At 50.5% G+C, this 12,200-nt stretch overlaps 1 protein-coding gene across 3 annotated transcripts in view; it reads left to right on the top strand.

The window, feature by feature from the left end:
* Window positions 1–875: 875 nt before the first annotated feature.
* Window positions 876–12,200, top strand: part of LAMA5 (laminin subunit alpha 5) — an 89,658-nt gene continuing 78,333 nt past the window's right edge. For all 3 annotated transcript variants that reach the window (XR_011338729.1, XM_069872151.1, XM_069872150.1), the window contains exons 1-2: window positions 876–1,187; window positions 7,682–7,834. Coding sequence is in view for 2 of the 3 variants with exons in the window: in XM_069872151.1 (XP_069728252.1) it covers window positions 891–1,187; window positions 7,682–7,834 (450 nt within the window). In the remaining variant the exon portion in view is untranslated. The remainder of the gene's footprint in view (window positions 1,188–7,681; window positions 7,835–12,200) is intronic.

The following is a 12,200-nucleotide window of genomic DNA, read 5'->3' as shown; positions in this document are numbered from 1 at the left end:
TGAATTTAAGAGCATTTCTGTGCTAGAAAGTCAAAGTAGTGTTTTGATGAGTTAGTTTCTGTACTGTTGTGTGTAACTACTTGTAATACATTCAGTTTCTTATCCGCAGGGTGTCTTCCCCAGTAGCATCTAGAGACCTGGCGGTGTGTCTGTCCTGGAAAGCCACAGGGAAAGGAGGGATGGGGAGAGGAGGGATGGGGAGAGGAAGGATGGGGAGAGGAAGGATGGGGAGAGGAGGGATGGGGAGAGGAGGGATGGGGAGAGGAGGGATGGGGAGAGGAGGGATGGGGAGAGGAGGGATGGGGAGAGGAGGGATGGGGAGGTGGTTGGGGTATGGCTGAGCAGCTCCTTTCCCCTGTAGGTGAGAAGGCAGAGCCTTTTCCCCAAATCCAGGCTTTCTGGGGAAAGCAGCAGCCAATTTTCCCTGTTTGAAGTTAATAAGAACCCACAGGGTACCCGGAGGAGCGCGGTCCGGGGGAGAGCGATGCGGAGGCGAGCAAACTGGCTTCGGTGGAGCGTTTTTTTTTTTTTTCTGTTTTGTTAATTAGTAATCGAGCTTTTCCTTCAGATCACCCGATCTATCGGTTAATGGAGTTGAACGTACCGGAATAGCAGCGAGCAGCCCCGCGGATACAAAGGGCGCATTGTCTCCCCGAGCATCCCGTCCCCCCTTTTTATTTGGATGAGGGGGGGGGGGGGGGGGCAGAGCTTCAAGCCCTTCGGTTTCTCCTGCGTGGGGGAGGCCGGCTCGGGGGTGGCCGCAGGGGAGAGCGAAGGGGTTAAAGCGCTGGGGCGGCGGCTCCTCCCCCGCGGCTCAAGTAGCGCTGGCGGCGGCGCGGGGCGCAGAGCGGCTGCGGGCGGGACGGCGGCTCCTGCTGCCCCCGGCGAGGATGGCGGAGCGGGGGGCTGCGAGGCTGCTGCGGGTGGTGATGAGGTGGTTGATGCTGTTGTTGTTGCCGCCGCCCGCCGCCGCCGCCGCCCGGCCGCCCGCCTCCTTCCCCAGCGATGTGAACGGGCACAGCCTGCACCCGCCCTACTTCAACCTGGCCGAGGGCACCCGCATCTCCGCCACCGCCACCTGCGGAGAGGAGCCCGCCGGGGCCGGCGGCCGCCGCGCCGTGGAGGATCTCTACTGCAAGCTGGTCGGGGGGCCGGTGGCGGGGGGGGACCCCAACCAGACCATCCAGGTACGGCCGGGGCGGGGGGCGGCCCTCCATCCACCCTTCCATCCATCCCTCCCTCCACCCACCCCTCCATCCACCCCTTCTTCAGTCTGTCTCTCTGTCCACTCGTCCACCCATCCGTCTGTCCATCCACCTACCCACTTGCCCATCTGTCTGTCCATCCATCCACATATTTACCCGTTCATCCATCTATCTACCTGCCCACCCGTTTGTCCATCTATCCATCCATCCACATATGCACCCATTCATCCATCCATCTATCTACCTACCCACCTGTTTGTCCACCCATCCATCCATCCACCTACCCACCCACCTATCTGCTCATCCATCCATCCATATATGCACCCGTTCATCCATCTATCTACCTACCCACCCATTTGTCCATCCATCCATCCATCCACCTACCCACCCGCCCATCCACTCATCCATCCATCCATATATGCACCCGTTCATCCATCTATCTACCTACCCACCCGTTCGTCCACCTGTCTGTCCATCCACCTACCTACCCATCCACCCGTCCATCCATCCACCCACCGGTCCATCCGTCCATCCACCTCCCCACCCGTCTGTCCATCCATCCATCTGTCCATCCACCCACCTACCCATCCGTGCACCGACCTTCAGGTAGAGCCTCACTGGGATGCAAAGCTGCCTCCCTGGCTGGGAGTGTGCAAAAAGGTCCCATCCCTTATTTGTGCTCCCTCAGCCATCGCTTCCCCATCCTGTCTCTGTTTTTCAGAGCACGCTCTGCCCCAGGGGCTGGGAAGGCTGGGCAGGGTAGAGGCTGTGGCAAAGAGAGGGGGAGGTGGGTGAGCAAGAAGAGGCATGTGGAGCCCCATGGCCCCTGCTGCCACTGGTGTTTTGCTACACATCCCTGCTTGCCCAGCCAGACCCAGTTGTGTCTACCAGCTGGCTGGTGGTTTAGCGGTGGGGGGCTCTAGGAGGGGGTAAAGGGCAGAGGTGGTCCCCAGGGCATCCTTCCCTGCCTGGGCTTGGACACTGGAGCTGGGAGCCCATCTGAAGCCTCCTGGAGCATCAGGGTGATGAGAGACACAAGCTCTTTCTCTCCCAGCCTTGCCAGGAGTTGCACGCGTGAAACGCGGCTTGCTGAGTTCCCATGGTGTTATTTTTAAAGTTGTCAGTTCACCCACAAAATCCTGGGTGAACCAGCTCCTAAATTCCTCTGCCAGTCAGGGAATCATTATGATTATGATAAAAGCAATAATATTTACCTTTATGGGTCTTAACTCCCCCGTTCCCTGCGTGTTCAGAGGAGCATCAGGATGAGCAGAGGAGAAAGTTAAGAGGGTGAATTTTACAAGCGAATGTCAGGTGACTTATCTCAGGGGCCCCATTTTAAGCAGACGAGAGGGAGCTCACTGCCAGGAATGTAGATGGTAAAAACTTCTGCGCAGTTAAACAGCTATGGCTCTTTTGAATAGAGGAAAGAACGGTTGTAAACGGGCTTGTAAAACACTACTTTTAGTTGCAGGAACTCCAGACCCGCTGCCTCCCTCAGGGCAGCCCAAGCTGGGAAGAGCAGCTTTGATTTGAAATGCTTTGCAGCCTGAAGCTTTGCCAGTGGTTTCTGTCTCTTGATTCTGAGGTTCACGGTGCCGGTTCACCTGTTGCAATGGAGCAGTAGAGCTGGCTGTGTTGTGCTCGCAGTGAGGGAAAGCTGTCTGCTTCTTGGATTGAGCCTTTCTTGGCCTTTTGGTAGGGATGGCTTTCTTGGGAGATGATTTCTGAAGCATTTTTCTCATTCTGCCCACATTCTCCCGAGTTAGTGCTGTCCTAGGAATTTACTGGCTGTTGTGTGGTTATGACATGGAATTTTGCCCTGTTTGTAGCAGGAACTGTTGGAGATATTGCTGCATGGCAAAATGATGTGTCCTCCTCTTGAGTTTTGCAAACTTTGGGAGTGATCTGTTTGTTTGCTGCACTGTAAAATGTAACTTGAAGAAGCTTTGCTGTAAATATCAGTAGGAGGAGGTTTATAGGGACCTTGATGTAAATTGTGCTTATGGTGAAGCAAAGGTAGTAAGGAGAGCTAAAGACATAAGTGCTGCCATGTGCACTTGTAAACAAATGTGAATCATCTGCCAGGCAAAAGCTGGAGGGTGAGACTACTTGGAAAAGCTGGCAAACACAGGTATGTGTTTGTCGCTCTACATCTGTCGCCTGCGATCTGGCCACGCTGCTGGTTCAGCACGACGCACTGCACTGAGGATGCTGGTTGATTAAAATCAGCTCCTTTGCAGGGCAGTTGTAGCTCATTCTTCCAGGGCTGCCTTTTCCTGGCTGCATATCCTCCTGGCTTCCCCCTTGCTGCTGAACAGGGGGCTCCCCGGCTGCTGGTTTTTGCAGTGACCCCCTCCCATCCCCTCTGCAGCTCTGGCACAGGGTTGTTTTGCTCTGAGCACCTCTTCCCAGGCCAGTGGTCTTTGGTCAATCTAAAAGCTTTAGAAAAATCCTTTTGTAGCAGCTCTTTTCTGTAACCACAGGCAGTACCTAAAAGGGAGGGGAGGAAACGGGAGGCACCAGAGCAGAGGTCAGAGTTCCCAATTCATCCCCTTTAGGGGTTTTGGCACCACCCCGGGGACTAAAGCAATGAGGGAGGTGGGAGGGAAGTGTTCAATTTGAGCAGGCTGAAATGACAATAATGAACTCCACATGCACATCCTTGCTGCCTGTGTGTCCCACGAGACAGAGTTTCTTCCTTTCACCTGCTCAGTGCTGCTCATGCATGGTATGGTTGTAGTGCAAAGGGGATTTTGCTCAGGAATTCTGGAAGAATGCCTCTTGGGACCCTCCTAGATATTTCCACAAACTGTGGTGGTGAAGGGACCTTTGCTTGACTAAAGACCTAGCGTACACGTTAATACAATCACCTAGTCAATGAGTTCAGTTGGTTCTCTGTTTTCTGCTTGGTTTTATTTGACATTGTGCAAGAATTCCAGGAAGGGGAGTTAATTGACTTCAAAATGTGATCGTCTTTTAAGTGTTGATAATTGTTAGGCTTTCTGAAATAATGGTGCCATAAAGACACTTGGAGTGGTTTTGGCACAGCTTGTGGGAAGGCTCGAAACCTTTTCAAGGAGTTTCCTTTGCTTCATTCAGGGCTCTTTGGCAGAAGACAGCATTTCTAGCTGTGGGGGGCTTTTCAGTCTACAAGGATGTGATGCACAGCAATGCTGAGGTGTGCTGAAAGGGGCTTGCAGGGAGGTTTGCTTCCCTTCTCCCACTTGCTAATCAGCATGGGCAGTCCTACCTTAGTGATAATGTCTAGAAGATGAGGCAAAAGAGAGATTTTAATTTTATTTTCTGATCAAGCCTTACTGAAGATGCTTTAGCTATTCATAAGACAGACAGCTCTGCCAATGCATTGCTGTGTTCTCATGTTCCCCATCCCAACCCGCTGCCTGGGGGCTGCTCCAGAGACTTGCCAAAGCCCACAGGGATTGTACAGAGCTCTCCAAGCGAGTTGGGGTTTTAGGCGATTACTTTATTTCAGGAGATTAGTTGTGTAACGCTAAGGGAAGTTACTACCATCAACTCATGCGATTATAGACCTTAGAACTTAAAAACGTGCTACAAACCTTGCTCACTTCAAATCAGTGCTTCTTTTGCTTTGTTTGCACGCTGAATTGCAGCGCTGAGCTGCATTTGCCTGAGCAGCATTGGTGCTTCTTGGAAGTATTGTCCTCTCATCCTTCCAGGTGTTGGTAACAGATGAGGTCTGAAGCTATTTCACACCCGAACGTCTCTGAATTAAGTGGTATTCTCTTCAGGTGCCCTGCAGTCACTGGTGACCAGGTGCTTCTTTATCCTGTGGCCTCTCCTGTGCCTGGTGCTGGTTCAGCCCAGGGCTCTCTGCAGTGTGGGTGACTGTGGGTGTTGCACCTCTCTATCTGTGACTCTTCTGTGTTTACCTATGTGATAACATTGGGCTTCAGTGGTTTAACTGCAGCTGAAGGCGGTTAGTTTTTAGAACAAGTTGGTGATGCCTGCAGGAAAACCACCTGGTGAGGCAGCACCTGCTTAACTCTGTGTGGGCAGTTACTGGATCTGCCAGGACAGCCCCCGCTAACAGCTTGCACATGGGCTTCTCTTGTCTGAAATATTGCTTTTTGCCCCCCATTTCCTGCCCTCCTTACCTCATGGCTAGTGGCCCAGCCTGGGTCACGCTCCCTGCGATTTTCCGATGAATGAGGTGAGGAGAGCTGAGGTTGGGTCATGGCAGGGCCAGATAAATGGGGACAAAGGCATCTGCTTTCCCCGGTCGGGCTGTGCCAGCGGGGTGCTAGGCTGGGCTTTATGCTCAGGGGAAACTTCAAAGGTCCCACTGGCGTGAGCAGGAACAGGATCAGGCCTTGCAGGTCTCTGGAAGCTGCCCTCCATTCAAACCTCCGTCCTTATCTCTCTGCCTTTGCAATTTGCTCCGATAGTGGCAGTTTTATGTTCTCTGAGCTGCCTTGCAACTCCTTGCATTGCTGAAGTTCTTTCTTTGGTGTACCTTGGTGATGTCCACGCCTCTCCTGCTCTGGCAACCTGCTGTCTCTGCTAAGCCAGTGGCTCACAATTGAATTTTAATTAAAATCCCCTCCTGATGTCAGAATTTCTCTCCTCCCTGTAGAGACCTGATGCACTGTGCAGGAGCTCAAGTGGCTCCAAAATATGACAAGCTGGAAATGATTCTCATCAGATTTAGGTCTGGCTCGAGAGAAACAAATGGGCAACTGGTGCATCAGAGGGGCTAATTGCACTTTTAACACACGCAGGCTGCACAGCCGTGGGGAGGGATAACAGCAGCATCAAAAATGTGATGCAGCTGATCCTCGTTTCAAGTCGCCTCTTACTGAACTCAAATTGACTGTCGCCCATCAACATGAACTTTGAGTTCAAAATGGTTTTTGCACCTGTGGCAAGAATTTGAAGTATGAAACCACTTTATTTTTTCGTTATTTATCCCCATTTTGTAACCTTGCCTTGCTTCTCCCCCACCTCAGTGTTGTGGATTGCGCTGCAGAAATTTCCACACAACCTGTTGCACCGGTTCCCGTTAAAGGTTTGAGCTGAAGAGTTGGGTCAGTTTTATCTGGTCTGCTCTCCCTCCTTGCTCAATGCATGTTCAAACGAGCCTTGTCCTGACCTCTGTGTACAGCAGGATCTCCCTGAACAGGCATTGGGGTTACCTGGATGGCTTCAGCCACCTTTTCTTTGGCTTTGTGCTTGTCACTCTGCTGTTTTCATATCTCTAAAGGAGTTAATTAAATGGTGCTCTCCTTCAGGACAATTTGTGTTGCATAATTGCCTCCAAATAACATAGCACATGGCTGTGAGGAAGAATGCTGTGAAATCTCTTTCCTTTGCAGTGAGATTCCTCTGGAGTTTAGGGCATCTGGAAAATCCCACGCTCTGCAGTGGCTCTGTCTTGTCTCAGCCCTTGTAGGGATGCAGATGGAGCAGGCAGCAAGGAGATTGTCTTGAGCTCGTGTACCTGGTGTAATATTAAAGCTGGCTGCAGCTGAGGACAACTGCACCTTTAAAAGGAAAACTGCCTGTAACACAGTTCCCTTTAAGGCTGTTTGTTTGTAGCAGCAATTCAAGTAACAAAACAGCTTCTCTACAAAGCAAATAACTTGCCAATTTTTCAGAGCTATTTGCACCCTCAACACTGGGTCAGATTTATTTGTACATTAAAGGGAGAAAGAAAGGGTTGCCCCTAACAGCTCAGGTCTTTAACAGCACCTCCAGAGCAGGATCAGACAAAGTTGCATTGCTGTTTTCTCTGGCAGCGTGTCCATGGAGCTGACAAAGCCACCAGCACCACAAAAGCAGAAAAAATGATTGCAGCTCCGTCCTGGGCCAGCTGACAGCAGGGGCTGTCCCTTTCTGGCCTCGCACTGCAGCATCCCCAGCAAAAGGGAACTTGGCTGCTAGACTATAAAGCTTGAAAACGTAGCTGAAAGGACTGTGCTTGTGAAATGAATAGGTTGACAAGAAACAGATTGCAGGGAGTTGGGCAGAAGAACTGGCAATCTGAGTCCATAGGGATGACTTGAATGGTGCGGGTCAGGATCTCGAGTGGCAGCAGGGTGAGTGGCAGCCTCAGCTCGGGAGCTGGTAGCCCTGGAGTCAGCGCTACTGCTCTCAGTGCAGCACAGCTTCTCCCTCTGCACACTCCTCTGCGTCTGGCAACCAGTTCTTTGTGCCTGGGTCCCTTTGGCAACACTCTGTGCGTATCTGAAATACAGAAGAGATGCTGCATAGAGCAGCCCAAATTCTACACTGGGTTGTTGCTGCTGGGGGAGTTTTGAGCTTTTTTTCTTGTTCCTTTTTGCATCCACGCTTTAAATGGGTGCAAATAAGTTTATATATTGATTTGCGTTAGCAGGCTTGCACATTATATTTTCTGAATGCTGTGATGCCTGTCTGCTTTGTGCCATGCTTTTCCAGCTATACTTAAATCTTATTTTTGATCTTTCTAACAGGGCCAATACTGCGACATCTGTTCTTCTGCAAACAGCAACAAGGCCCACCCTATAACAAATGCCATCGATGGGACAGAGCGCTGGTGGCAGAGCCCCCCTCTCTCCCGAGGGCTGGAGTTCAACCAGGTCAACGTCACTTTGGATCTTGGACAGGTAACCCAAGTCTCCTTCGTGGTTATGTTGTAGACAGTGATGGCAAGGATGCGCCCCTCTGCTTCTGAAATCCTTCAGTGACCCTTGCTGGAAGGATGAGACAAAACCTGCTCATTTAATGATGGGGCAGGAAACTTTGGTTAAAACCTCTTGTCTGTCTGGTTGTAGTATTAATTGCAGTCTGTGCTATTTGCTGTTACTGTTTAGGTTCTTCCTGAAAGTTGAGTCATTTATGGAAACCTAACACACTGTGCATGCACCATTCCCCTAAGGAGGGAACCTGCTTCCCAAAGGGGAATGGTTAGCAAGTCTTTGCCCCAAAACATGAAAATACAGCCTTGAGGAATTTAAGCTCTCAGAATCTAACTGGTGTGTTTAAAACTCTAAAACCAGCACGTCTGTGCTGAAGATCTTCTTATAAAAGACAAAGAATGACAGTGGATGTTTGGTCTCTAATGCTGGCAAGTCAATGGGAATTAACATTGTAATAGCTCTGTTTGCCAGCCCCCACTGCCTCCTCTGCAGCTCCTATTCATCCACAGAACCATTCCTCCTGGACTTTCCTCAGCTTGGAACAATGTAGTAGAAAAGACATCCTGCCTGAAGCTGCAGCAGACCTGAAGGTCTGCAGTGTGTGGGTCTGCTTTCTTGTCTGGAGTTGCTGCTCTGGCTGTTGGATGAGAGAACTCCTCATTACTCAGCCTGAGACACCCCTTCCTCCACAGCACCATGCAGCCTTGTCTTGGGGAGCAACCCCAGCTCCTTGCTGGCAGCTCTTAGCCCTTGTAATTCAGGATTTGGGACATTTGCTCTGTAGGAGCCTCGCTAACACACTGTGCAAATTTTTTCTCTGCCGTAACTGCATTAACTGCAATCGCAGCACCAAGAAAGTATCTCCCAAAGCCCAGGGCACGGCATGCATCGCAGAATAGCTGTGTGGGCAAAGGCTCCCCGGGCCGCACGCAGTGTGCTGAGCCCATCAGGCAGCGTAGGTGGTATCTGCTGTGTCTCCTAGAAACTCCCCAGCTGGCAGGGGTGTGCGGGGTGGGTGGATCGCTAGCATTCCCTTCTCTGACCACGGGCCAGCCAGACTGAAACGCGGCTTTCTGATGGCTCACTGCTTCTCTGGAAAGCGATTTCCAGACCCTGGTATTCCTTGAGAGCTTCTCCTCTTTGTCATTCTCTGTGGTGAGTCTCTGGCTTGAGAACAGAGCTGCCCCAGCTGCGCTGTGTGCCTGCAAGCTGCTGTGTTTGCCTCACCTGGGGATTTGCAACCTTCAGAACTGCAGAAGAGAATTGATCTACCAGAGAATTGAATAATTTAGGGAGGGGGGGCAGTACTGATGTAATTTGACCTTCTCTCCCCTGTCCTCTTCTCCCACGCTCTTGGTATCCTAGGGTTGCACCATTGCTTCTGCAAGGCTGGTAGCAGAATTTGTGTGTGTGCTGCTGGTTTTGCGGCTCCTTCACCTGGTGGGGAGTCTCTCTGGGCTCACGCATCCCTCTGCTTCCTTCCCACCTTGGCAAAGGAAGTGGTTGCCCAGCTGGGCTCAACAGGAGCACAGTGCTTCAGCCCATTTTTAGTGGCTTCCTTTTTATATGTGCCCTTATTGTATATAATTGCTATAATAACCTGTTTATGCTCCTGGTGAGCGTTGGTTCTTTGCTTTTCCCTCCTTTGTTTTGGTGGGTCGGGCAGTAGAAACAAGAAAAAATGTTACAGAATCACTATTTTCCTCCTTTTGAAGTTGAAGCTGGTTGAAAGGGTGGAAGATTAAAAAAAAAAAAAAAGGGAATTCTTGGGACCCAGTGGGGTGCAGGATCAGGCCTGTGTACCTGGCAGCCAGGCTTTGCAAATTCCTTGGATACCTGTGAAACGGCGCAGGTAACACCCTCAAAGGCATGTCTGAGAGCAAGGCTTTTTTTGGCTGGCGAACAAGACCTCTCCTTGCTCCATGTAACCCTCTAGGGAGCTCTTGGACCAATTAAGATTTAATTTAAGGGACTGGTGGCCACTCAAAGCTTTTGTCCCCTTGGGGGTCATGAGTGCCTGGAGCACTGGTGCTGATTGCTGATGCTTTGGCAGGGGGTGGCACAGGACGTGTGGTGTCAACCCCTTCCCTTCCCTGCTCTCTTTGTCCCTCTGGAGCCATAACTGCTTAATTATAGGAGGAATCAGGTTTCTGCAGCCTTTGACAAGGCTGTGGCAACTGGGAGAGGGGCAGTTAATTAAGCAGCCTGTTGGTCTTTGCGTTTGCTGGCTGGGAGCTTGCCCTCTTCCCAGGGTTGTTAAAATCCTCAGGGGAGGCGAGAGGGAGGAATATCATTCATGGGCAGCAAAGAAGTTAAAGAACGGCTCAGGCTGGCCACCCATCTGGCGCGAGCATATTAAACACTCGCATCGTGTCATCTTAGTGCCAGAAGTGGCCTAATCTTAACAGCTTCATTGGCAAAACAGATCAGAGCTCCCACCACAGCATGGGAAGAGATTGTGTCTGATTATCTGCTCTGGGGGTTGGATCTGAATTGCTCCCACCGGTGCCGTGTATATTCCTGCCTCCCTGGGGAGGGATAGGGTTTTCTTTTTCTTTCCTGAATAGGTGTGGGGGAAAAGATGGGGTGGGGAGAAGAAAAGCTGCTGAGGATTACAATGTGAGGCACAAGTCTGGGAGTCACAAATATGGTACACGGCTCGTGGAGGAAAGTTAAATGGATTTTTAAGAGCTGCTGGGGAGGGGAGTATGAAGAGAGAATGTTTTTTTTTTCTTTCATGTTTTTGATGTTGAACTTGTGCTTAAAGCTTTAGTTTGTTTTGGATGAACGGCTGGGCCACTGAATGGGTTTGCTGCAAATACATCGTGGCACTGCGACGGAGCGTGGTTCAGCTCTGTGGGGTGGAAGAACTGGAGAACACCATGCACTGGGAGGACACTGTTGTGGGTTGGGGCACTGCTGGAGCGTATGGATTTGTTTCCAAAACCAGCCATCCTGTTCTGCATGGCTGGGAGAGCAAAGGCTCGTGTGGTGATGGAGGCTCCTGCCCCACTGCTGCTTAGCTCCAAGCTCTTTCCTCTCAGTCCCAGAGCCTCAGACCAGCTGGAAACTGCACCATGTGTGGTTCAGATTGGGCACTAGGAAAAATTTCTTCACTAAAAGGGTTATCGGACACTGGCACAGGCTGCCCAGGGAGGTGGTTGAGTCACCATCCCTCAAGGTGTTTGAAAGATGGGTGGATGAAGTGCTTAGGGATATGATTTAGTAGTGGACAGTTGGACTCGATGATCTCAAAGGTCTTTTCCAACCAAATGATTCTATGAAACAGGAAAGTGCTGCAAAGGGGCTGTGCAGGGAGCAGAGGGGCAGGAGACCATGACTCACTGACACCATGGGAATTGCCCCCTGTGATCCTGCTGTGACTAAGAGCCGCAGTGGGTGGAAGGGAGGAAAGGGTGTGATGGAAGATTCTAAGATTCTTTTTTTTTTTTTTTTTTTTTTTTTTAATTTCAAAAGGTCATTTGAGTCAGAGCTGACAAAAATCAGGAGGTTTAAAGAAACATGAATGGCTGGCTTCCTGCCAGGGCCCAACATCTTCCTTGCATGAAGGTGAACCCAGGCCAGCCCTTCCCAGAGATGTTTATGGATTGTTGCTGCTTTATGATAAACTCTATAGCGAGGAATGCTTACAGTCATGCAAGAGCAGGAGCTTCGTGCCAGTGCTTGCTTGAGGTTAATTACTGCAGTAAGAAGGTGGCTGGATAGCATCCCCCATCTCCCCCCATCCTCACCCATGAGCTGAAGCTTACCTCCCTGTTCTATGCAAACATCTTCAGTGCAGATGAAGAATTTTTTTAATTAAAAAGAATTCCTTCTTGATGAGACAACTCATGAAATCCCAAGAAAAAATTATGGTTATTCTTGAATGGAGCTGTTCTAGTGGCTGCTTTCCCTAAGACTGCGATGGCTGATGGTAATCCAAGGAGAATTTTCAGCTGAAAACCTCTCCCTTTTTTCACCTTCTTCCTTTTGCACCTTTGTTTCAGTTGCTGCAAGAGCTCTTACCTGCCTTCGAGCAATGTAGCTGCTTCCTAGGTGTCCCTCCAGTTCATCCTGTTCATTGTTGCTATACACAGGGGAAGACTTGAAATGAGTCTCTTCCTCTCCTTCGCCTTTGGGGATCCTTTTCCTCAGCAAGCATGGCTGGCAAATGCACAGTTTCCATTTCTCCTGGGCTCACAGGCTGCCTTATCTGCCTGGCACGTGTTTTTCACAGAGCGTTGCAAAAGCGTTGAAGATTCAAGGGTGGTTTTTTTGCGTGTATTTTTTACTTTTTAAAATTCCTCTTACTCTAAGGAATCCTTGGTCCTTA

This window comes from Phaenicophaeus curvirostris, chromosome 18 (genome assembly GCF_032191515.1).
Source record: "Phaenicophaeus curvirostris isolate KB17595 chromosome 18, BPBGC_Pcur_1.0, whole genome shotgun sequence".
NCBI lineage: Eukaryota > Metazoa > Chordata > Aves > Cuculiformes > Cuculidae > Phaenicophaeus > Phaenicophaeus curvirostris.
Note: the sequence above shows the minus strand (reverse complement) of the source record. Positions and strands in the feature narration are given on the sequence as shown.